Below are 23,516 nucleotides of genomic sequence, written 5' to 3' on the forward strand. Positions count from 1 at the left end.
GCAGCTCCGAATACTAATAAGGACTTAGCGTGAAAGTCACGGACTTCCCCACGCCTTAATTAGCAACACGTTCTTCGTTTCGCTCTCCCCGAAGACTTATTTCTCTTTCGCTTCGAGAAAAGACTTGTTTTTCGCTTCGATCAGAGACTTATTTCTTTATCGCTCCTCTCGAAGTCTTATCGCTCGCTTCGATAATAGACTTATTTCTTTATCGCTCCTCTCGAAGACTTATAGCTCGGTTTAGTTAGAGACTTAGCTTACAGGCGATGGCGGTAGCGATCGCTTTGAGCGACGCTTACCTGATCGGCCTATACGCTGATACTGACGTTTGGGGGGCGCATTCCGGATGGGGGCGTCTCGTAAGACAGCGTCCAACGCATCCCGCCACTCGCCAAAGGTAGTACCTTGATCTTTGCTCCAGGGCGTTGGGAAGTCGGTCCTCGCAGGGCGCCGCCCTCCCAACCGTCCCACTCTCCTAAATTCTCTCTTGGGGGGCGCTATCTTGATGGGGGCGTCTTGTAAGACTGCGTCCAACGCATCCAGCCTCTCGCCAAGGGTCATCTCTTCATTAGATATTGTCGAGTCAACAATTCTTTCTACTTCAGCTCCTCCACCGCTAAGTTCGGAATCTGTTCCTGAACTCGCCAGTAGTTCTTCCCGCGCACATTCCTGCGCATCCATACGACGTTCTGACAGGGCGTGCACTCCCTCGTCTCTGTCGCTGGTAGCTTTGGAAAGCGGCGTAGGTGATACCACCGGGTCGTCTGCTCTTTCATTAGCCAGATTCTTCTCAAACTATTTCGCACCGCAGCTCCGAATACTAGTAAAGGACTTAGCGTGGAAGCCATGCGCTTCCCCATGCCTTAACTAGCAACACTCTCTCCGCTATTAATTTAAAATATATTACACTTAGCACTGATATGTATATCACGCTTATCATAATCATATATATCAATTTAACACTAGTATTTAAAACACTTTTAACACTAACATTTTTATCAAATTTAATATTTAAATCTTTATGAGGTAAACTATTTTTATTACGTGCAATTGCAGTAGTTGGCAATTTCTCTTCACCCGACGCATCCAACGTACTACCTACAATTGTCCACGTACTTCTGACTACGCTATTTGGACGGTCTGCAGTCGTTACAGATGGTAGTGTCTTTTGACACGCCGCAAAATTCTGTCCCCGACTACACCTGTCCCTAGGATCTAAAATATTTACAGAACCGAGAAAATCCGTAGATATTTTGCTTTGTTGGTCATGGGCCGCCGTAGCTGAGTCCCATAACTCTTGTTCTCCGTTATTGAGTATATCACCGCCTTTGAGACGATGATCATACACAACAACTCTTTCGTCACTATATCTAGCTTTATCTATATACATTAAGTTCATGTTTCTTAATTCAAACTTAACGCTATCAAAATTAATCTTTTTAAGCCTACGTAACTTATTTTTAATAATCTTAATACTAAAGGACTTACATTTACTTGATTTTTGTTTAAGATAACGATTATAGTCATCTAATGCTATGAGCTCTTCTTCATTAAGTTTATTTCGCCTTAATTTACCGAAGGTATTAATGTTTTGTAGTCGACGATTAGTTCGACTCTTCCTAATAATATTCTTAACGTCAGCCTCGTGGGGTCTGTTCGCTAATTTAAAAGGTGAGTCCCTTCCTAAAGTTTCGTTGCTCGATTGCAACGACGATCGACTATCTAAACTACATACATCGCTATTAATTTCAAGTAAACTGCCAGCTTCGGCTTTAGTATAATTAGTACTATTAATATTTTTACACAAATGGTTAGCGGAAGCACAATAATTCGTTAAATTATTTGTTACAAGAGATCTGTCGTCAGTATCGACGAGACTACAGTTACTTACGTTTGCCGATGTTCTCAGCACACCAAGAGCGCCACTGCTTACGCCTTCGCCGCATCCACTGCTAGCTGTCTTTAACTGCTTATCTTGATAACCTTCTTCCTTGCCGCCAACATTTATTTCATAACTCCCTAATTCTAATTTATCTAAAAACTTTTTATATTCTATTTCGCCGCCGGTAAAAGAATTATTAGCTCGCGAAGTCTCAACATTGGACAACGTCTTACCGCTATTCTTTTTATTAAAATTTCCTACTATTTTACTAGCAGAATTCTTAATATCGCGTTTGCGATATTTCTCCGGTCTTACGCTGCTATCCTTTACAAGAGGACCTGTACAAAGATTAACTTGGTTACTGGGGCCAGCTTCGACCTCACAGTGAACCTTAGGGTTAAATGATTTCACCGGAAGGGTGTCCTTCAGTTCACTTTCACAGTTAACCCTATTCGCCAGAAGAGCGTCTATGTCACTAGCTAGAACTCGGCTGAACGGCGTTCGAAGAACGTTCGTGTCACCTTCTTGAGTCTTCTCTTCGGCCGTCCGCCAGTGTTCGTCGTCTTGGAGCCATCGACGATCAACCCGGCCCGCGAGCCGTCTTCATGGCTCCTTTCTGGTCTGCTGAGCTGCTTGCCTGTCTGGGCAATCCTTGTTTTCATGGAAGCCAGGACAATGTTGACAACGCCTTTGTCTGGCACTGCCTCGCTCTTCAACGCGAGGACGTGGGCGGTACGCAGGTCTTTCTGAATCGTTTTGCTGGTCTGATTGCCGTGGAGGCCTTTTATCAACAGCCTCCGTGGTCTTATCAGATTTCGCGTTAGTCTCTTGTACCGAACGCGGCTTCTCGCGCCAAGTATTTTGCTGAGCGGGCCTCTTTTCATTATTCGCCTTGACGGCATTTGCTGGAGATGGCACGGAAGCCAATGCCGATTTCAATGGTCGAAGTGTATGAGCTACTTCAAGCAGCTCGTCCATCGTCTTCCATTTCTCTTGATTAACCCTTATCTGATCGCTCACAGTGAGTAGGTCATAAAAGGTCGAAGCCAGGGTTTCCGACTTCATCTCTGGAAGGAGTACCTCGGCTAACTCCATCTTCTTCAGGAGGAAACCATAAGCTCCCTCTTGAGGTCCTTGCTCTTTATGTTCGAGCTCCGTTCGTTGAGCACGACGCCTTGAAGGTGATTCGAAGTGCTCTTTCAGGTCGTTACTAAACGACCGCCAACTGTCCGATGTGTCAATATTCTTGGCCCAAGTCTTGGCCTCTCCTCTGAGCTGACGTATAGCCAACTCTGTCCAATTCTCAGCTGGGTACTTCACAGCTTCGCAATATTCTCTGCAGCGTCGGAGAAAAAGTTCAACGCTCTGCTTTGGGCTACCCTCATAGGTGGAATGGAGTTCCGGCTTAACATGGCACGGGGTACATACGGCCGGTTCTGGTGGTGCCATTTTTTGTTTGGGATCCGACGTGCTTACTTGCAAAAATGAATCCTCTTCGGGGAATACTTGCGCGTTTTGCAAGCCTTCTTCCAATATGAAGTCTTCTTCTACACTCGGACCCGGAACAGGGTTCGGCATAATTTCTTCGAATTCCTCCGTCCCCTGGAGTTGGAAGAAGCGGACCTTCGACCGTAAATTCATATAAAAATTCAGCTATCGATTGCGCCGGTTTTCAGCTTCCTACGACCACCCGTTCGTCCGCAATCGACGTTTAAAGTATTTTGAGGGCATGCGCTGCTTGTCGCTGATAACCCTGAAGGCTTGCAACTCCTGTTACAAGCGTCCAATCTTCTCCGTTTAAAATCTTATATTGTAATAGGTACGGGCCTTCATGTACCTATACCCATGACGTCACGGTAGTTATGATAATTATCGAGATTTTAATATACAAAGTAGTATAAATTTATTTTTTTCAAAAATTTTTTTCTTTGTCTGGGTTCTTGTACCTATACTTGTATGGTACTCAACTTTATATTAGAAAAAAGCTTAAAAATTCACACGAAATTTTTATTGTGCATTTTATTCTTAATTCTATTATTTCTGTTACGGTGAGTAACACAATTTATTTTTATACTTTCTTTATGGCTTAAAAGGGTCAGAAAGATCCTTTGGACAGTCTCATCGACATACTTTTGCTTAATGTCGGTATCTGACTCTAATAAATTACCAAAAGTATTTATTTTATTTATTCTTTCCTTTTCCAAGTAAATCAAGAAAAGTATTCTATATATAGTTGCCTTTACGTATATATTCTTCTCCAAATTATATTTTTCAAAAGTATTCATCACTGGTTCCTCGTTAATGCGAGTTACACTTTATTTCATTGTACTCACATTTATAAAGTTGAGGTAGATCGCTCTTGTAGCTCCGGTATAAGGTTCTTAAAACCTCTCAGGTAACCACAATTCATTGATACACTTCACAATATATTGTTTTTAAAATCTTTTAGTAGATCTTAGTTGTAGGATCGTTCAGGTTTTCGCAACCTGAAGATGCCCCACGTTGGGCGCCATAATGACATGACCCGGCTCACGGCTAGCTCAATAATGCTACCGGGCCGTCACTGAGGAGACTAGTGATGAATTAGGAGAGGTGGATCTCCTTTGTAGTATCACAACTTTTGAATTCCCGAATAAAACTCTCAGCTGGTGTGGTGCCGAATTTATTCAGGTACTAGAGTTCACGGTCACACAATAAGATTAACTGTCATTGTTCCCGTAATTAAATCTCATTAAAGTATCAGCAAACTATTTATTTGTTCACTATAGGATCTCTGTGAAATCTTTCACAAATTCCCGAAAAGTCACACCTAATTCAGAGAATGTATACGCAGATATTCTTTGGATATTTTTAATTCATGAAATATTTTCCCATAAGAAAGAAAATATAAATTATTCTTTGGTCACACAGTATTAGGTTTATAAAAGAATAGAATTATTTTATTGTTGTTTATAAAGTTTATTTATGTTCACAGTGTATTTACAAATATTTATTTGTGTTTACAGACTTGTTTACAAAAGGTTTGCTTAATGTTTACAAATTTATTTACTAAAATTTGTTTACTAAAATTTATTTTATAATTATGTTTACTTAATAAAGTTTCAAAAATTTATTTTATAATTATGTTTACTTAATAAAGTTTCAAAAATTTATTTTATAATCCCGAAAAGATTTGTAAAATTTATTATTATAGACTGAGTTTATTAATTTGTTTTTATAAAACAAATTCGATCGCGTAATTTATCTCGATTACGTCACCTCGTATGATGAGTAATGAAAAATAAAATTAATCCGCGGCGCGTCACTATCGACAGATACGTAGTATTCGTGCTACGTTTTGGCGGCCGACGTCACTACCGACAGATACGAGTTATTCGCGCTACGTTTTGCCCGTCGAAGGGGACTTACTGGTACGTATGAATCGCGAATGTACTGAGAACCGTGTCCCACAAGCTCGCAGAGAGGTCTGCTGCTTACTGAAGATCGCCGGTGAGAAGTGTAGAAACTAATGATTTTACGGAAAAAGGATGTCACCTTTTATACCCTCGGGATGGAGGTTTAACAGGAAACAGTCCGTAAGGGATAGCAGATGTATATCTTTCTCTCACGGGATAAATTTACGTATATCTCCCGTTCCTGGTAACTTTCTAATAGAGATATCTTCTAATTAAATCGGGTTAAATTTACTCTACTTTATTTCCGCAAAATTAAGACTTAATAGGGGTGTTTTAAGCACCCTCTAGAACATGTCCCTTAAATACGCCGTTACGGTGACGTCAGCAAAATAGTTGATTTTATATGATTTTTCGTGTTCAAACGAAGGGGAAAGTTTTTAGCTTTCCAACGAGGTATCAGAATAGGTACTCGTGTACTAAATAAGGGAATGGCAGTCTTTAAATTTAAAATGTCAAAATGAAAGGTTGACACCCACGTACTAGTCCTTTCCACCACTCTTGGCCTTTTTAGGCCAATAGAATTTTACTAAGTTTTAATAAAACTATTTGGAGCCGCAGAAAACGTTTCATTCGATATTTACCTTTCGGACGAACATTATTACGTGAAAATACTATAATATTATACTTAACATTTCAACTTAAATATATAAGTGCTTAATCCTAACAAGATGTTATTTACAAGCGACTACAAATTTATTTCGTCCTTAATAGTGGCTTTTCCATAGTAATCTAAACGTAACCTTGAATCTATTTTTATCTGGCAACTCAACACAGCCGGGCCGTAAATTCTAGTCGAACAGAATTCAGTTAAGGTTCAGGGTCACGCGCCAGTTTGTGTTTTTAGTCGCAGTATTTGATTCTTTTATTACTTAGGAGGCAATTAAGATTTATTATTGTTTATGGGTAGAAACCCATCTATACCAGAATCTCAAGTTTTTCCAATTGTTACTTTTACAATATTCATTATAGTCAGCAAGTTATAGCATTAACAAAATCTATAATTATAATTACGCGTCTATAGATATAGATACGCGTTTACAATATTTTTATAACGGTAGTTAACTCCTATCTTGTATTGATAAAATTAGTATTAAAATTCTTTATTTACAATTATACAGTATATAAATTTATAAATATTCAATTTTCTTTTCCAATTTTCATACACTTCCATTATAGCTATAAAAGTTATTGAAGCATGTACCTGCTTAATTTTACGTAAACAATCTCTCCCATAACTTATTTTCTAAGTTTAATGGAGATTTCCCGGAAATTATTTCCGAAATAGATCGATTTGAAATTTCATGGCGTGTCATTTCGAGGTCTGCGGTCACAGCGTTCCAATTACACTTGAACAGTCTCGATTCTCCGAGGCGAAATTTTTTACGTAAAATTTTATTACATTTTACAAAGAAAAGGTTAACAACATACATTTTACTTCCTAATACTAAACGATTACGCTACTGGTTACCTGTTCATGGTCTTTTTCGACCATTTCTTCTCTGCTTCTTCCATAGTTTAGGACCATGGGACTTATATATTCTGTTTGTACCTCGTCGTGAGGTTGTCGCACGGCTATTTGAGAAGTAGAATTGACTACAAGGCTAGATTTGTATAGTTATGTCGTTAAACCATACTCTGCCATAAACACTAACTGAAGGTCGGCGTTTTTGTTCGTGTCACTAACCTAACCTAACCTAACCTAACCTAACCTAACCTAACCTAACCTAACCTAACCTAACCTAACCTAACCTAACCTAACCTAACCTAACCTAACCTAACCTAACCTAACCTAACCTAACCTAACCTAACCTAACCTAACCTAACCTAACCTAACCTAACCTAACCTAACCTAACCTAACCTAACCTAACCTAACCTAACCTAACCTAACCTAACCTAACCTAACCTAACCTAACCTAACCTAACCTAACCTAACCTAACCTAACCTAACCTAACCTAACCTAACCTAACCTAACCTAACCTAACCTAACCTAACCTAACCTAACCTAACCTAACCTAACCTAACCTAACCTAACCTAACCTAACCTAACCTAACCTAACCTAACCTAACCTAACCTAACCTAACCTAACCTAACCTAACCTAATCTAACCTAACCTAACCTAACCTAATCTAACCTAACCTAACCTAACCTAACCTAACCTAACCTAACCTAACCTAACCTAACCTAACCTAACCTCGGAGAGCTTAAATCGATGCAGGTAGCTCATGAACCCACCGTGACCTGTGAGGAATTGTGTGAGTTCAAAGCCAACTTCCTGCATTCTCCTGAAATCAAAGGCATGGAAAATTGTTGGGAAAAACATTTTAGTAATATTTCCTGTCGTTTCTTTCAAATATCGATCATTCCAGAGTTGAAGGGTCCTGCTTTTTATTTTCCTCTTGGCAAAACTGAGCGGAAATTTGGCAAAATCTGGGGCGGTCTTTTTAAGAGTAGCCTCTCGAGCCTTTTCGTCCGCTTTTTCATTTCCTAGGATTCCGCAGTGACCCCTTATCCAGCCGATGTGCACGTTCTGTTTTCTGCATCGTAGTTCCTGGATATCAGTTTTAATGTCCATGACAATAGGATTGACCGAATTTCGGTCCGTTATTGCATGGACGCCTGATTTGCAGTCTGTCAAGATCGTTATTTGTTTCCATCTGTTTGGTGATTTCTTCAGAACGTAGCTCAAAGCTTCTCGGATCGCCAGGAGTTCCGCCTGAAACACTGAGCAGACGTCGTCGAGTTTGATCTTTCTCGACGGCAACTCTCTCACGCCATCGTAAGGTACAAATGCTGCACCCACTTTGCCGTTCAAGAGACTGCCATCAGTGAAGATTCTCAGCTCATTTTGCGTTGCCTCAGGCAGAGTCTGACCATAGTATCCATGCTCTCCGAGATCGACAGCTGCCCGTGTGATGATATGACCCCTCAAGATGTCCCTCATCTTTTTATGCATTGCCCCATTTTCAGCTTCCAAAGACAGCAGCTGGAGGCGCGATGCAGGAGTCTAGATGAGGACCTATGCGACATCGGATCCGTGATAGTTCACAAGGAACTATCACGAAAGGTAGTATCATACATGATTAAAAAAGTGCAGGATATTGGCAAAATAAACGAAGCCAGGACACAAAATGCCGAACACTCTTCAAGTGAAACGGAAGGCCTGGTGATTTCTGTCAGCAGTCCGTCTTCTCCTGAAGAGTTTTCTGTGGTTTCCTCTTCACAAGAGCAAATGCGGAGAAGTTCCTGTTAAGACCCACAGTAGAATATCCCTCCTGATCCCAACACTATATAGTTAAAAAATAAAGGCATATAAATAAAGAAAACTCCAATTGAAGATCTACAAACCTTGTACATAATAAGCAAGGTCAATAATAAATGCAACTCCCATATAAAAAAAAAAAAAAAAAAAAAAACCTAACCTAACCTAACCTAACCTAACCTAACCTTTTTTTTTTTTTTTTTTTTTTTTTTTTTTCGGCGGGGGGAAATCTTCTTAAGACACCACCAGTGTGGGATTCTTACCCACTAAAACCCCCCTCCTCTTCTCAGCTGCCCCCCCGGAATCCGCTTTTATGCATTACTTCAGGGAGGCAGCTATGTCCTTGCCTTTTGTTAGGCCACTTCTACCTGTTCTCCTCGCCGAGATCTTTCGTCTTCTTCTTTGGTCTTGAGGACGCACGATGCGAATTCTGCCCATGCTGACCATGCAACTGTGCTTTCCAACATTGAGGAAACCATGTTCGTCAGCGACATTGCTTCCTCGCTGACAATCCCTTTCAGGGTGTTTCTGGCTTCCTCCCAAGCTGGGCAGTCAAACAGCGTGTGCGCAGGGTTATCGTCATGGCCTCCACAGTGATGGCATTTGCGGGTCACTTCTTTCCCTATCCTGTGAAGGTAGTTGGAGAAGCATCCATGACCAGTGAGCATTTGGGTCAGGTGGTAGTTCAGCTCGCCGTGTTTCCTTTCGCACCACGCGTTTAGGTTTCCGACGAGCTGATGTGTCCACCTGCCCTTTGTGGAGGCATCCCACCTTTCTTTCCATTTTTGCATGGTCAGCTCCTTAGCGTCGACTTTTTTTTGACTGTTGTACACTGCTTGCCTTTCTTTGGCAAGCAGGTCTATGGGCGGGGTGGCAGTCAACACGAGGATGGCGTCCTTCGACACCGTGCGGTATGCCGAAGCGACTCTGAGTGCACTTCTTCTTTGCACCCTTGCCAGAGTGAGCCTCGTGCTCTCTATTTTCGTGGCATCGGCCCATATTGGGGCGCCGTATAGGAGGACGGAGTGAACCACTTCGGAGTAGAGTTTCCGTCTCTTTTGTTTTGGTCCACCGATGTTGGGCATCAGCCTGGCAAGGTCTTCTGCAATTCTCGTTGCCTTGGACGCCGCCTTTTCTGCGTGCTCTGCAAATCGCAGCTTGTCGTCGATCTGTACTCCGAGGTACCGTAATGATCTGGAGAACGGCACCTCGAAGCCGTCGACCTCAAGTTTTGGCGGCGCCAGCTTTCTGCGCCTTGTGAAAAAGACGGCTTCTGTTTTATGGACAGCGAGTTCGAGCCCTCTGCTGTCAAGCCATCTTCTGACTTTTCTTATAGTCTCCTCTGCAGCAAAGCGTAGTAGCTGGGTTGTTTTAGCTGTGACGAGGACGGCCACGTCATCGGCGAAGGCAACCAGAGTCGCTTCTTCGGGCAAGGGGATTTTAAGAAGGCCATCGTACATTACATTCCACAGAGCTGGCCCAAGGACTGAGCCCTGTGGAACACCCGCCGAAACGTTACGTTGGCACTTCTTGCCCGTGCACTCGTACTCGAGTACTCGCTCCGTGAAGTAGCTCTCGACGAGCCTGACGATGTGCACTGGTGCGCCGATTTCGACAAGCGCGTTGAGGGTTTGTTTCCAATTTGCCGTGTTGAAGGCGTTCTTGACGTCCAGTGCAATCAACACGACGTGCTTACTTGCCTTGACACTTCCTTGCCAGGCAAGTCGGATCGTCGCTACTACCTTCGCTATTGCATCGATGGTAGATCGACGAGGACGGAAACCGTGCTGGTTGTGTGACAGTCCTTTGTCTTCATCCTCCAATGACACCTGGAGTCGCTGAAGGATTAGTCTTTCTAGCAGCTTTCCGGCTCCATCGAGCATGCAGAGTGGTCGGTACGAAGATGGGCCAGGTGGCGTCCCTTTGCCCTTTGGTATGAGAACTAGTTTTTGCCTCTTCCAGGGCGAAGCGAAAGTTCTTTCCCGCAGACATGTGTTAAAAACCGCCAGCAGCAGCTCAGGGTCAGTCAATGCGATTCGTTTGATAACCGCGTTTGGAATGCAGTCTGGTCCTGGTGCCTTTGCGGTTTTTATGCGGTTGGCAGCTATAAGCAGTTCTGCTTCGGAGAATGGGCTGATCACCTCGTCCATCGCAGCACAGGAACTTTTTCTGGGCTGGTGCTGTGGAAAAAGGGTGCTTATTACCGACTCCAAATTGCCCGGACCCTGGAGGTAGGGATCTACGACTGCAGTCCGGAGCCTCTTTCTTACAATTTTGTAGGGCATGCCCCAGGGATCTTCATTGACTGAACTGCACAGCTCGGCCCAGCATCTTGCCTTGCTCTCTTTGATGGCTCTCCGTAGCGCCTTCCTGTGGTCTTGGTGATTCCGTTGGAGGTCGTCGTTGCTAGGTCTCCGTTGAGCCCGGCGTCTGGAGGAAAGGCATTCGCGGCGGAGCTCAGCAATGTCTTCGTTCCACCAGTAGACTGGCCGTCGCTGGTTTTGGCTGCTACGTCTGGGCATTGAAGCGTCACAACTGTGTTGCAGAAGGTCATTCAGAGCGCTGGTAATTTCCTCAGCACTAGCACTCTGTGGTTTGCTTAGCACCGCACTCCTTCTTTCAGCAACGGCCTCATCAAGTGCCGTCAGGCTGAGCTTTCGGACCCCCCAACCGGTATTTGCGAGATTCGGTTGGAGTCTGGTGAAGCACGCTTTTAGATCAAAACTGATATAGCGGTGATCGCTGTGGGAGTATGCGTCTAGGACTTGCCAATTTCTGATTCCCCCCACGACCGATTCGTCCGCAAACGTGGCATCAATGACCGAGCCGTTACTGCCTCGGACGAAGGTGTGACGACTACCAATGTTAGCCGCATGTAAATGCAAGTGAGACACCATCTCAGAGAGCAAGACTCCTCTTCTGTCTGTTGTCGATGAGCCCCATTCTGGAGCTTTTGCATTGAAGTCTCCGGCAAGGATTACAGGTAGGATTGACCTAGTAGGTAGATCCCTACCTCCAGGGTCCGGGCAATTTGGAGTCGGTAATAAGCACCCTTTTTCCACAGCACCAGCCCAGAAAAAGTTCCTGTGCTGCGATGGACGAGGTGATCAGCCCATTCTCCGAAGCAGAACTGCTTATAGCTGCCAACCGCATAAAAACCTAACCTAACCTAACCTAACCTAACCAGTCTAGTCAGCACTATTGTACTGACCGCACGCGTCTACGAAGTGTCTAACAAAAATATTTTTCTAAGTGAGAAAAAAGTCTTTAATGAGCAAGCAAAGTTTAATATACATAAGAAACCTACACAATACGTTCGTGGTAGTGAAATTTTTTGCCACCGTTGTGTAATAACACAATAACAGTGCTGTAAAGTTTGAAACGTTGTCACTATTTTCAACAATGACACTTCAAAACGTCAAACGAGTATAAGTACGCCCGATTGCCTAGTATTTTTATATAAGGCGCAACCCAAATATTAGGAAAAAAACACATTATGGAGTCCGCGAGCCCCTTTGATCGTTCAATGCGCACACAGCGTTCGCCAAGCAAAAACGCAGGTAAAGAGACTTTGCCTATTTCGCCATTGAATTCGGAGGACAAAGATGATCATAATGAATCACGTGATGAAAAAATAATACGATTATGTCAGTTTATATCAAAAAAAACTAAATCACCAGAAATCATAAAAGCGATCACTGAAATTTCGGAGGCAATTTTGAGTTCGGATACACAAACTGCTGGTGACAAACAAAAAATTATACAAGACCCCGTCATCGTTGCTACGCTACAAAGAATTGAATGTCAAATCGCTTAAATAAACGAACGTGTAGACAAAATAAATTCTGAACCTAAGTCTCTTCCTAAATACTCCGACATTATCAAAAAAGTACCGAACCACATTCCACCTACCACCAACAATCGCACGTTTGCTGTAATCGTCAAATCAGTAAATGGGAAGGACTGCTCTGAAACCATCAAAGGATCAATTAAGAAAAACATTAATCCATCCAAACTCAAAATCTCAGTAAGTAACATGTACGCAACCAGAAACAGTAGCGTTGTTATCAACTGCGAAACCAGGAAAGATGCAGAAAAACTACTCAAAACAATCCCAGACGCTACCAACGGATTACTCAAGGCAAGCGAGGGTCAAAAATTGTCTCCGGTCATCGTACTCAAGGGAGTAAATAAAGACATTGAAGACAGCGAAATAATCAAGACAATGCTTTTACAAAACGAAGCACTGTCCGAGGTTATAGGTGACAAGGAACCAGAAGACCAAATCAAACTGATAAAAACGACACGAAATTACAAACATGACAATTTAAAGAATGTTTTTCTCATGGTGGATCACACCGTCAGACGAGAGGCTCTAAACCAAGGCCGAATAAACATAGGTTTTCAAAGAGTACACGTCGAAGACAATTGCACGCCATTGCAGTGCTACAAGTGCCAAGGATATGGCCATAAGGCAGAAAAGTGCTGCGAAAACAAATGCAGGTGCATGCACTGTGCCGGGGAACACAAGTCAAATGAATGCTCAAAGAAAGACGATCTGAACTCACAAAAATGTTGGAACTGCTTTACAAGCAACAAGAAGATCTTCAACCACAAAGCAACGAGCAAAAGCTGTCCACTCCACTATAAAATGACAGAACTTACAAAACAAAAAACCAACTATGGATGATAAGGATAGCCATAACAAGGATAGACATAACAGCAACACCCACCACACAATAGACATAAAATTCTGTCAACAAAACCTCCAGAGATGTCGAAATGCCACAGACCATCTACTGAGCAACGCATCAGAATATGACATATTACTACTACAAGAACCATATGTTGGTGCAACAGGCGTTCTCACAGCTCCAAAAAATTTCAAAATATATCAAACTACAGGTAGCAGTGACAACCCATGCAAAGCTGTTATCGCCACTACAAATTCCAAGCTAAAAATCATATTCCGAAACGACATCTCTGACACACATCATGCCTTCGTCACATTGGCTACTGAAAAATCCACACTCATTATCGGATCCATCTACATTTCTCCATCAGCCATACTTTCCCAAACGACAAACAAAATAGTCCAACTTGCCAGCACTGGAACTGAGGTCATCATTGGAGGCGATGTGAATGCAAAAAGTCACTGGTGGGGCAGCCCAAAAAATGATAAAAGAGGAGAAGAGTTATCAACCTGTCTAGCCAGCTGCGGTTGGGATATAATAAATGAGGGACACACACCTACGTACAACACATGGCGGGGGCAAACCCACATCACTTCATTCATCGACATCACAGTTTCAACACCTAAAAAAACCGATAAAATCATCAACTGGACAGTGCAACCACAACACAATCCCATATCTGACCACGAACCCATAATCTTCACTTACACGGAAACGTCCCAGCCATACACACACTCAGAATCAACATACAAATACATTATCAACGAAAACACAAACTGGACTGAAGTGGAAGAAGCATTTCGGTTCCACATGACAGAACTAAACATTAACTTACACTCAATTCACTCCGCCAATTACCCACACGAACTAGACATTATCACAGACAACATGACAGCTGCCATTAAAAACGCATGCAACCAATCACTCCCTCAAAGAACACAACACTCAACAAGGAAAAGACCAATCTGGTGGACCAACCAACTCACAGAGATCAAACGAGCAACACTAACAGCTAAGCGGAAACTACAAAATGCCAGCCACATCACACGTCCGGAAAAACTCAACACGTACATTACACAAAGAGACACATACAAAAGATCCATTGATGAAGCAAAGATCAAAAGCATAAAAACTTTCTACGGCAACCAAACTTCGCAAACAGCATGGTCATCACTACACAAAACCATCAAAATCACCAACCCAAGAGAACCACCTACTACTCTCAGCACAAACGGACACTAACACATCACAGCACGTGACTCGGCTGAAGCCCTCACAAAAAAGTTTTTCCCCGATGACGATCCCAATTCCGACTCACAAACACAGAGCATGACTAGAAATTCTTCCGAGCACATCCTTCCTAACACTGAAGACGACCCCCAATTTACACTTAACGAAATCAAAACAATCGTTCACAACATGAGCTCGAAAAAGGCACCAGAACACGATCATTTGACAGCAGACATTTGCACACACTTCGTTAACACGTTTCCAGAAGAAATTCACGCACTATACAACCAATGCCTCAACATCTCCCACTTTCCAACCACTTGGAAACACGCTATCATAAAGCCAATACCAAAACCTGCAAAAGACACTAAAGACACAAACAGCTACAGACCAATAGGACTACTACCAGTATTTGGAAAAGTTTTAGAAAAACTACTCATACAACGAACTTTTTGGCACCTTACACAAAACAAAGAAATCAGCGAACATCAATACGGCTTCACACCACAGACATCGACAGAACACGCGCTACACACGGCCATCAACACAATCAAAGGTCACTTAAATTCAAAAAAACTAATCGTAGCCATCTCCTTGGACATCCAAGGAGCGTTTGACAACGCTTGGTGGCCCCACATCAAACACTCTCTCGCACAAAAATCCACACCACTAAACATTTACAAACTCATACGAAGCTACTTACAGGACAGACAAGTCACGCTCAGATACGCAGGAGAGGAGGTCGTTAGGAAACAGACAGCAGGCTGCATACAAGGCTCAACCTGCGGACCAACCCTCTGGAACATTGCCATTAACGATCTTCTCACAATAAACATTCCAAACAACGCACACATACAAGCATTTGCAGACGACGTACTAATCACGATCGCTGCTGATGACATACAAACACTTGAAACAACAACCAACGACATACTAAAAAGGACACTTGAATGGGGAAATAGCACTAAACTCACATTTTCTGACACAAAAACACACATTATGTTCATGTCCAAACGCACCATACAACCACCGAACATTACATGGAAAGGACAAAAGAAAGATCTTGTTGACTCATTCAGAATACTGGGAGTAGTTCTAGACAGACACCTTAACTGGTCAAAACACACAGAATACACATGTAAAAAAGCTACACAAATTGGCAAGCGATTCATGAGGGCTGCACGAGCAACGTGGGGAGCCTCCCCAGAGGTCCTAAGAATCATATACGTGGGAGCAATCGAACCCACAATCACTTACGCAGCATCCATCTGGAGCAACGCCACACACAAAAAATTCATACAAAAAAAACTAAACACAACTCAACGTCCCTTTGCAATTTCGATCTGCAAAGGGTACAGGACCATATCACTCACATCCGCCCAAGTACTGGCAAACACCACCCCTCTAGACCTAAAAATACAACAATTCGCCGAACTATACCGCATAAAAACGCAACATACTTTACCCAAACATCTTCCAACTGACAGAACATATGAAAACAAAATACACTACACAGAACTACCCCACCCAGGCACCAGACACCTTGAAAACATAGAACACACAGAAACCACCGACCACAGCTCACTCACTGAACACAACGCAACGGGTTTGGAGATCTACACAGACGGCAGCCGCATCGATGAAAAAGTAGGGGCAGCCTTTGTCGTTTACAAATGTGGAGCATTTATTGCAAAACGAAAGTTAAGGCTTGAAAGCTACTGCACTGTTTTTCAGGCAGAAATGCTAGCCATCAGAGAATCCCTCGATTGGACACTGGTTAATTCCAGCAAACATCACCCCACCGAGGTGATCATATACTCTGACAGCCAATCCAGTCTTGTAGCTCTCCAAAACCCTTCATCGACACACCCACTCGTAAGAGCCAGCCTGACATTATGCTCACTCCTGAGAAACATTAACATCACCCCCAGGTTCATCTGGATAAGGAGTCACATTGGCATAGCCGGAAACGAAGAGGCAGATAAATACGCAAAACAAGCCACCACAGACAAAAGACCCACCACTTACACGAAATTCCCTCTCACGTTCGCAAAGAGGAAATTAGAAGATGACACCACATATCTATGGAACAAAAGATACACTGAATCCACCACTGGATCGACAACAAAAATATTCATACCAGACATAAACTCAGGAAAACACTTCACACACAACACCACACTCAATCATGAACTCACACAAATGCTGACGGGCCACGGGGCAATGAGAGCCTACATGAAAAGGTTTAAACTGAGAGCCGACGATCACTGTCCATGCGATGGAGTCGTGTCTCGGACAGTCAAACACATATTGGCCGATTGTCCTATACTTGAGAAAGAAAGGTGGACCCTCGGGGTACAGTGCCACCAGCAAAACATCACAATAGACTTATCAAAACCAGACAAAATACTAAACAACAAAACAACACGAAAACTATTCACTGAATACCTAACAAAAGCCATCAAAAAAATAAAGACAGTAAACGGAGGGACATAAACACAAACACAACACAGCACAGAAGGCACACACCCTCACAGTATCATATCAATATAATGTATACTATTATTTTACTCTGTTATAATAACTAAAATTATTTCTGTGCTTTTTATATCATTAATTAACACATCTTTATTATTATTTATATTTTATATATCTCTGTATTTTTATCTCATTACTCTAACACAATTTTTTTTTTATATATGCTTTTCTTTTCTTTTATATTTTATACTTTAATATGTTATATATCTCTGTACTTTTTTTCTTTAACTTTTTACTTTAACACATATTTTAATATTCTTTATATTTTATATTTTCTTTATGTTTACAATACTGTGCTTAACTGTAAATTATGTAAATGAAATATGAATAATGTAATACTTAAGTAATAACCCTTGTACGAAAAAGCAAGGAATTCAATAAACGAATTAAAAAAAAAAAAAAAAAACCTAACCTAACCTAACCTAACCGGGTCATGTCACTAACCTAACCTAACCTAACCTAACGATATAGATTACAATAACTGCAGATTACAATAACGATATAGATTACAAAAAATAAATGCAGATAAAAGTAAAGCCGTTTACTTCGCGCGCCGCACTGAAAAGCTAAAGCGCACCATAGATCACCTGGTAATGAACAAGACTAAAATCCCTTGGACCGATTCGGTCAAATATTTAGGTCTTACGTTAGACAGAAGACTCACATTTTTTGAACACATTTGCGATAAGAAACGCCAAGCCAACATAGTATTATCCATGCTCACACGGATGATAGGACATAGGAGCAAGCTTGCCTATCGCAGCAAGCTGCTATTATACACAGCTATAGTCAGACCGATCATGACCTACGCATGTCCCGTCTGGGCATATGCAGGTCTCAAGTTTCTAAACCAACTACAAATCACACAGAACAAAACGCTACGAGCTATCACCAACGCTCCCTGGTTCATTAGGAACACAGCACTACACAGCGATCTTAACATGGAAACCCTCCAAACCCACATCCTCAAGCTCACGAAGCAATTCTACAGCTCCATCTCGAACCATCCAAACACGACAATCTCACACCTATTACAATATGACATACACGCACAGACAGAATTTTACCGGCCTAGAAAGGTTCTTCTACTGATGCCCCCCTAGCTATCTACATCCCTACTTCCCTACTGACCAATCCATTCTTTCTTAGCGACCGCAATCGGGACCCCATTGTGACACCCGGAGATCGAACTTCCCTCGAGTACAATATAAATAAAAAATATGGTGGCCAGTCTGTCACTTGACCTAAGTGCAAGTCTCAGAACCCAGCCACCCTAGGTATTAAAAAATAATAAATACCAAAACCACACAGACCAAGGGCAAAGCAAAAAAGATAAATTGCTACTCGAGGGAACTGCATCAATCAGCCAATAGACGAGACCCTGAACTCTTGTGCTGCACGCAGCCACAAAAAGAAACAGATATAAGCCTGCCTACCGAGAGGCGAAGAGCCTACCGAGAGGCGAAGAGGACAGAAGCAACTGTAACGACGAAGAGGGTTAGATACCCAAATGCGTAGGTGCGGAAATCGATCGACAATCAACGGACGGCAGAAGTGAGAATGCGCCAGCTTTTATAATCATTATAGATAACCTACTCCAGACCAAAAATTGGGCCTCGGTTCGGTCGCGAAGCCACCGAGGCCCAAAGAACTCAGAAGTGGTAAAAAAAATACCCTAAGGCAATCCCAGAGTTAGTAACAACAGACAACAGGGATGACTATCCAGTAGTCGGGGCCCCAGAAAAATATTGCCAATATCCTAAGCAAGCAAGCAGGATTTCCACTATGATTTATATTATTGTACTTACAAAAAATTATTTTCATATAAGCGAGATATAAATTTTCATAGTATTTTTCGATCGATGAGTGTCTCGCTTACTCTTCGTCGCTATAGCATTTGTTTCCCGAATAGACCAAATGTCAATTTTACAGGAGACGAAAAACAAATTTCATTGTCGTATATTTTAATATCAGTAGATGTATCAATCATTCTATCTATACTGTAAGATTGCAACATTATCTAAGAATAGATTTCAGGAATAATATACTGGTATAAATCAGTAAATGCACAGAAAATGCGTTTTATTTACAAGTACTCGTTGTGGATATTCGGGAAATTTTTAGCGCTCTCTCAGAATAATGGATATTCGGGACAAAACATGGACGTTCGGGACTTAAGACCGTAGCGTATTGCTGCACGGCCCACGGATTACTGAGTGGTTAAAAAGTACGCACCTCAAATGTTATATTTATTTACACGATAATTGGTAATGATTACTTTTACTATTTAAATACCTAATGATCGTAATAACCCAAGTTCGTAGGTAATAATAACATGCGGCATTCGCTTTTTTCGGTTTTTTTCGTAATAAGTAATAAAATAGTTTTTAATAATCTTTTTTTTTTATTCAACCAATAATTCACAAGATTTAAGAATGTACCATTCTAATTATTGAACATACATAATTTTGAAAATCACTTCTGAGAAAATATATTAAAACCAATAGAAAAAATCATTTTTAAAAAAGTAAGACACCCGGCAGGAATCGTCCCTGCATCTCCTGGGTTTACGACCAAGTCCACGAATTATCCACTATGCTACGAGGTGACATACGTATGACGACAAACTTTAACTATTGGCCTGTTAATACCTGCTCATCAGTATTCTTCAAAATCATGCGACTATTAGCGATCGGTTTTTGTTTATTAAATAAAAGTAGGTATCTACTTCTTCAATTACTAACCGACGTCACGAATTTCTCCAATATTTTATGATGGTACTTACTCGTACTTGCTAACAATTTTATATTAATTCTTTTTCAAAAAAAAAAAAAACTATGTATATATTTGTATATTATTATACCTATATATTTCTATAATTAACAATTAAACTTATTACAAACCACCAAATAAATATTATATATTTACTATTGGAATGACAACACAAAATAATAGCATCTATAAATTAATTACCATTGGCTGCTAATATTAGGTAGGTACCAATATCCTAAGTATATAATATTCACCAAATAAATAGTTACTAACATACATATTAAATTAAATTAACTATCAGCGCATTCAAAAATAAATCATAGCATCGCCTTTATTTTCATAGAAATACCTAGATTAAAAGTAAAATAAAGACAAACAATGTTTGATTAATAATAATTTGAAATAATAATTATTTTTTACGTCATAGTAGTTGCCGGGTACTGTAGAATTCATATAACCGTTGGGATTTTGTGTCATTTATCAAAACAAAATGCAGCTATTTAGGTTAAAATACTCACTTCCATAACTTTACTATAAGTTCAGGGCAAACTGGTGATGTATCAGCTATAAACAATCTCTTCAAATTAGATGAATTCACTATTAAAACAATAGTAACTTTAAAAACAATATCAATAAGACGAAATTTGAAAGAGGATTCCAGACGGCCGAAAAATATGAAAGTGGGCGTGATTGTTTTAGAGCTAGACAGCGTGAATGTGGGAGCGAGATGCACGGCGTCAGCGCGGTTTGATTGGCTAAAAGTCATATTCGGGAAATAAAAACTCAGCCAGAGATTTATTTCGACCGAAATTAACTTGGATATTCAGGTACGAATAGTTGGACATTCGGGAGAACAACACGGAGTAATTGTAACTTAACATAGCGTATTCGGGTTTTTCAAAAAAATATCTCAGTTCCTAGATAAAAAAAATTTTTTTTTATAAATGATTTCGGTAGAGTTCGATAAAAGAAATTGAACTGCATTAAAATGTCGATTTCGACAAAAATGGATATTCGGGAAACAAATCCTATAGCGACGAATAGTTGCAAGTGAAGGAGCAGATATGCCGTGAACTAAATCCAACTCATTTTGTATTTCCTTTGCTGTTAACCCTTTTATATTAAAATGTTTAATAACAGCTCTAAGCTCAATTTTCTCCATTTTTGTAAACAAGCAATTTTTTTTTAAATGTACGAGAAACACACAACAACCCGACCAATCTGATTGAAACTTCGCAGCATACTGAATCGGTAGTGCCGCTGCATGAAAACAAACCGCTTACAGTACTAGTCGCGCCACCTGTCGGCTTTTCTAAGGACTTATTGACCCACCCTCGTAACATATGAATTGTTTACATACAATTACTTATTTAATCTTATATTCTAGACCAGGGTGGGGCAAACTTTTTGGATGGAGGGCCAAATTCAAGAATTCAAAATGAGCGGCGGGCCGCAAGTAAAATACCATTTTTAGATATACACTATTTATTATCACGAAAAATAAATATTTCAAAAAAATTAACGAGAAGAATGGAACTGTTGTACATTTTTTAACATTTTTTTTAAATTCAGGTGTTAATTTTGAAGTTGATATTCTCAAAACTGCTTGTAAATGTGCATCGGAGATATTTGATCGTAAAGAATTTTTATTGAGGTTAATGATGGAAAATGTTTGTTCATATCGACGGCCCCAGGAAAAACCATGATAAGTCTCAAATCATAAATGTTCAGGAGAGCGAAAAAACTAAAATATTTACGCTATTAAATTCATCATATAAAATGAGTAAGTTTTTTCTTATCTTATTTAAGTAAATTAGATAGACTCTTTTATGGTCTATATTCCTATCAAAATTTAATGGTGATTAATTAATTAACAGCTGAGATAATGTCCAAAAATCGTTTTTATTTGGAATAATATTACGCACTTTATATTTCGACTCGATTCAACATGCTTTTGCGCGGGCGAAATAGATTACTGACTTCGCATAACACATTCATATTCTGAGATAGAAACCTTATTTTACGTCGCATTTTTCTTACTCTTTACGATTTTATTAATTACAACTATAGTTATAACGCTCTTTTACGGAAAAATTGACATTGCACAATATTTAACTCGAAATAGTACAGCGTGTCTATATAATCTTAACAAGGGATATAGGGACATATTGATATATATATATTTTATACGGAGTTTTTATAATTTAAATGTATTTAAGTATGACTTTTTATGTTTTTTTGCAAATTATTATTGATATTTTTATAAATAATCAGAATATGTACATTACGAAATAATAAACATTCAGGAAAAATGTTTATAATGGAATAATAAAGAAGTTATGAGGAAATTAGTACATAACACTACTTACTACACCATCAATAAAATATCTATTTTTTATACCTACTTCGTAACAAATTTTTCATTAAAAATATAGAATAGATAGAAAAAAACAATATAATGTTAATGGTCATGTATATCAGTAGAACAATTTTAATTTAATTAATATTCAGTACAATTATCGAAACCAGAGAGATAATATATTTCATTAAATAAATCATTGTAAGTTCGTTAATAGTTTACATAAAGGATATACTGAGTGAATTAAATTAGTAATTATCACTTTAGAACACACATAATTATTATTGTTCAATATAAAAATACAAAAATATTAAATAACTAGTGGAATATAATATTATACATAACAATTTGGCACAAATGTACCTACCAAAGCATAGAAATGTTGGAAAAAATATATTTAAGTAGGTTTATTAGTTTCAAAATTTTTAATACTAATAAACCTAAGGAAAGTGCTATTTATAACCTAATAATTATTATTTAAAGACAGCTGAATTCACTTTCGTTATCAAATGAGATAGCATTATTTAAATGTTCATCAGCAGAAGTTAAATTCATATAAAATTTATACTAGGCTTGTATAACATACACATTCTATAATCACGATTAGGTAATTACCTATCTAAAATAACATTGATACAACATTATGTAGTTCTTATGTAACAAGAGTGATAACCTTTTCAGTACCCTCCTTATATTATCTTTTTTCAATTCAATTTTTGCAACATGGTAATATCATTAAGATATTATCTTTCTGTAGGTAATTGATCTTGTAAAATTGTAATTATAAGCTTATAAATACTGATCCAGTGATCATATTAACTATCGTTGTGTTTTTCTAATGTTTATTGTTGATATGAGTTTAATTACCGATTAGTAAACATAGATGGATTATATTTAATTGTCAACATAAATCATGAAACATCAGTATAAGTACGTCTTAACTGAACTCAGTTATGTTAATTAATACGAGGTGTCATGATTGCATTAATATAATTGGAAAGTTAAAATAAATATGTACCTCCGCAACATTGTAATATTTAGTTTAAAATTTAAATAATCGTGGTACGAATCTGCATTTTTCTAAACGGTTGGCTTTCAAGTAGTATTTTCTTTAAATGATACATTATGTTATCTAATCCAATCGATTACGTAGAGTTTTTTTTATTTATCAACAAAACATCGTTTAATATCCGTTGTCATTCATATCACTTTATTTAACTTATTTTGATCGATCTAAAAATTGTATAACTCCGACCGATTTAACTTAGATAAAATAATAATTACTATTTATGCTAGTTTTCATATTTTAAAACAATCATATTCA

At 39.6% G+C, this 23,516-nt stretch overlaps 1 protein-coding gene across 1 annotated transcript; it reads left to right on the plus strand.

The window, feature by feature from the left end:
• The first annotated feature begins 16,263 nt into the window (after positions 1–16,263).
• On the plus strand, positions 16,264–17,019 carry LOC147076001 (uncharacterized). Its single transcript, XM_085941744.1, has one exon. It carries the CDS (start codon positions 16,264–16,266, stop codon positions 17,017–17,019), a length of 756 nt encoding a protein of 251 aa, XP_085797870.1.
• Positions 17,020–23,516: the final 6,497 nt, after the last annotated feature.

The sequence above is a fragment of the Rhyacophila brunnea genome, unplaced genomic scaffold, assembly GCF_057557595.1.
Source record: "Rhyacophila brunnea isolate RB1 unplaced genomic scaffold, BYU_Rbru_1.0 scaffold_136, whole genome shotgun sequence".
NCBI classification, from domain to species: Eukaryota; Metazoa; Arthropoda; class Insecta; order Trichoptera; family Rhyacophilidae; genus Rhyacophila; species Rhyacophila brunnea.

Excerpts from the sequence above, each read along its gene's own strand:
- LOC147076001 (XM_085941744.1), top strand. The coding sequence starts at position 16,264 with ATGCTAGCCATCAGAGAATCCCTCGATTGGACACTGGTTAATTCCAGC.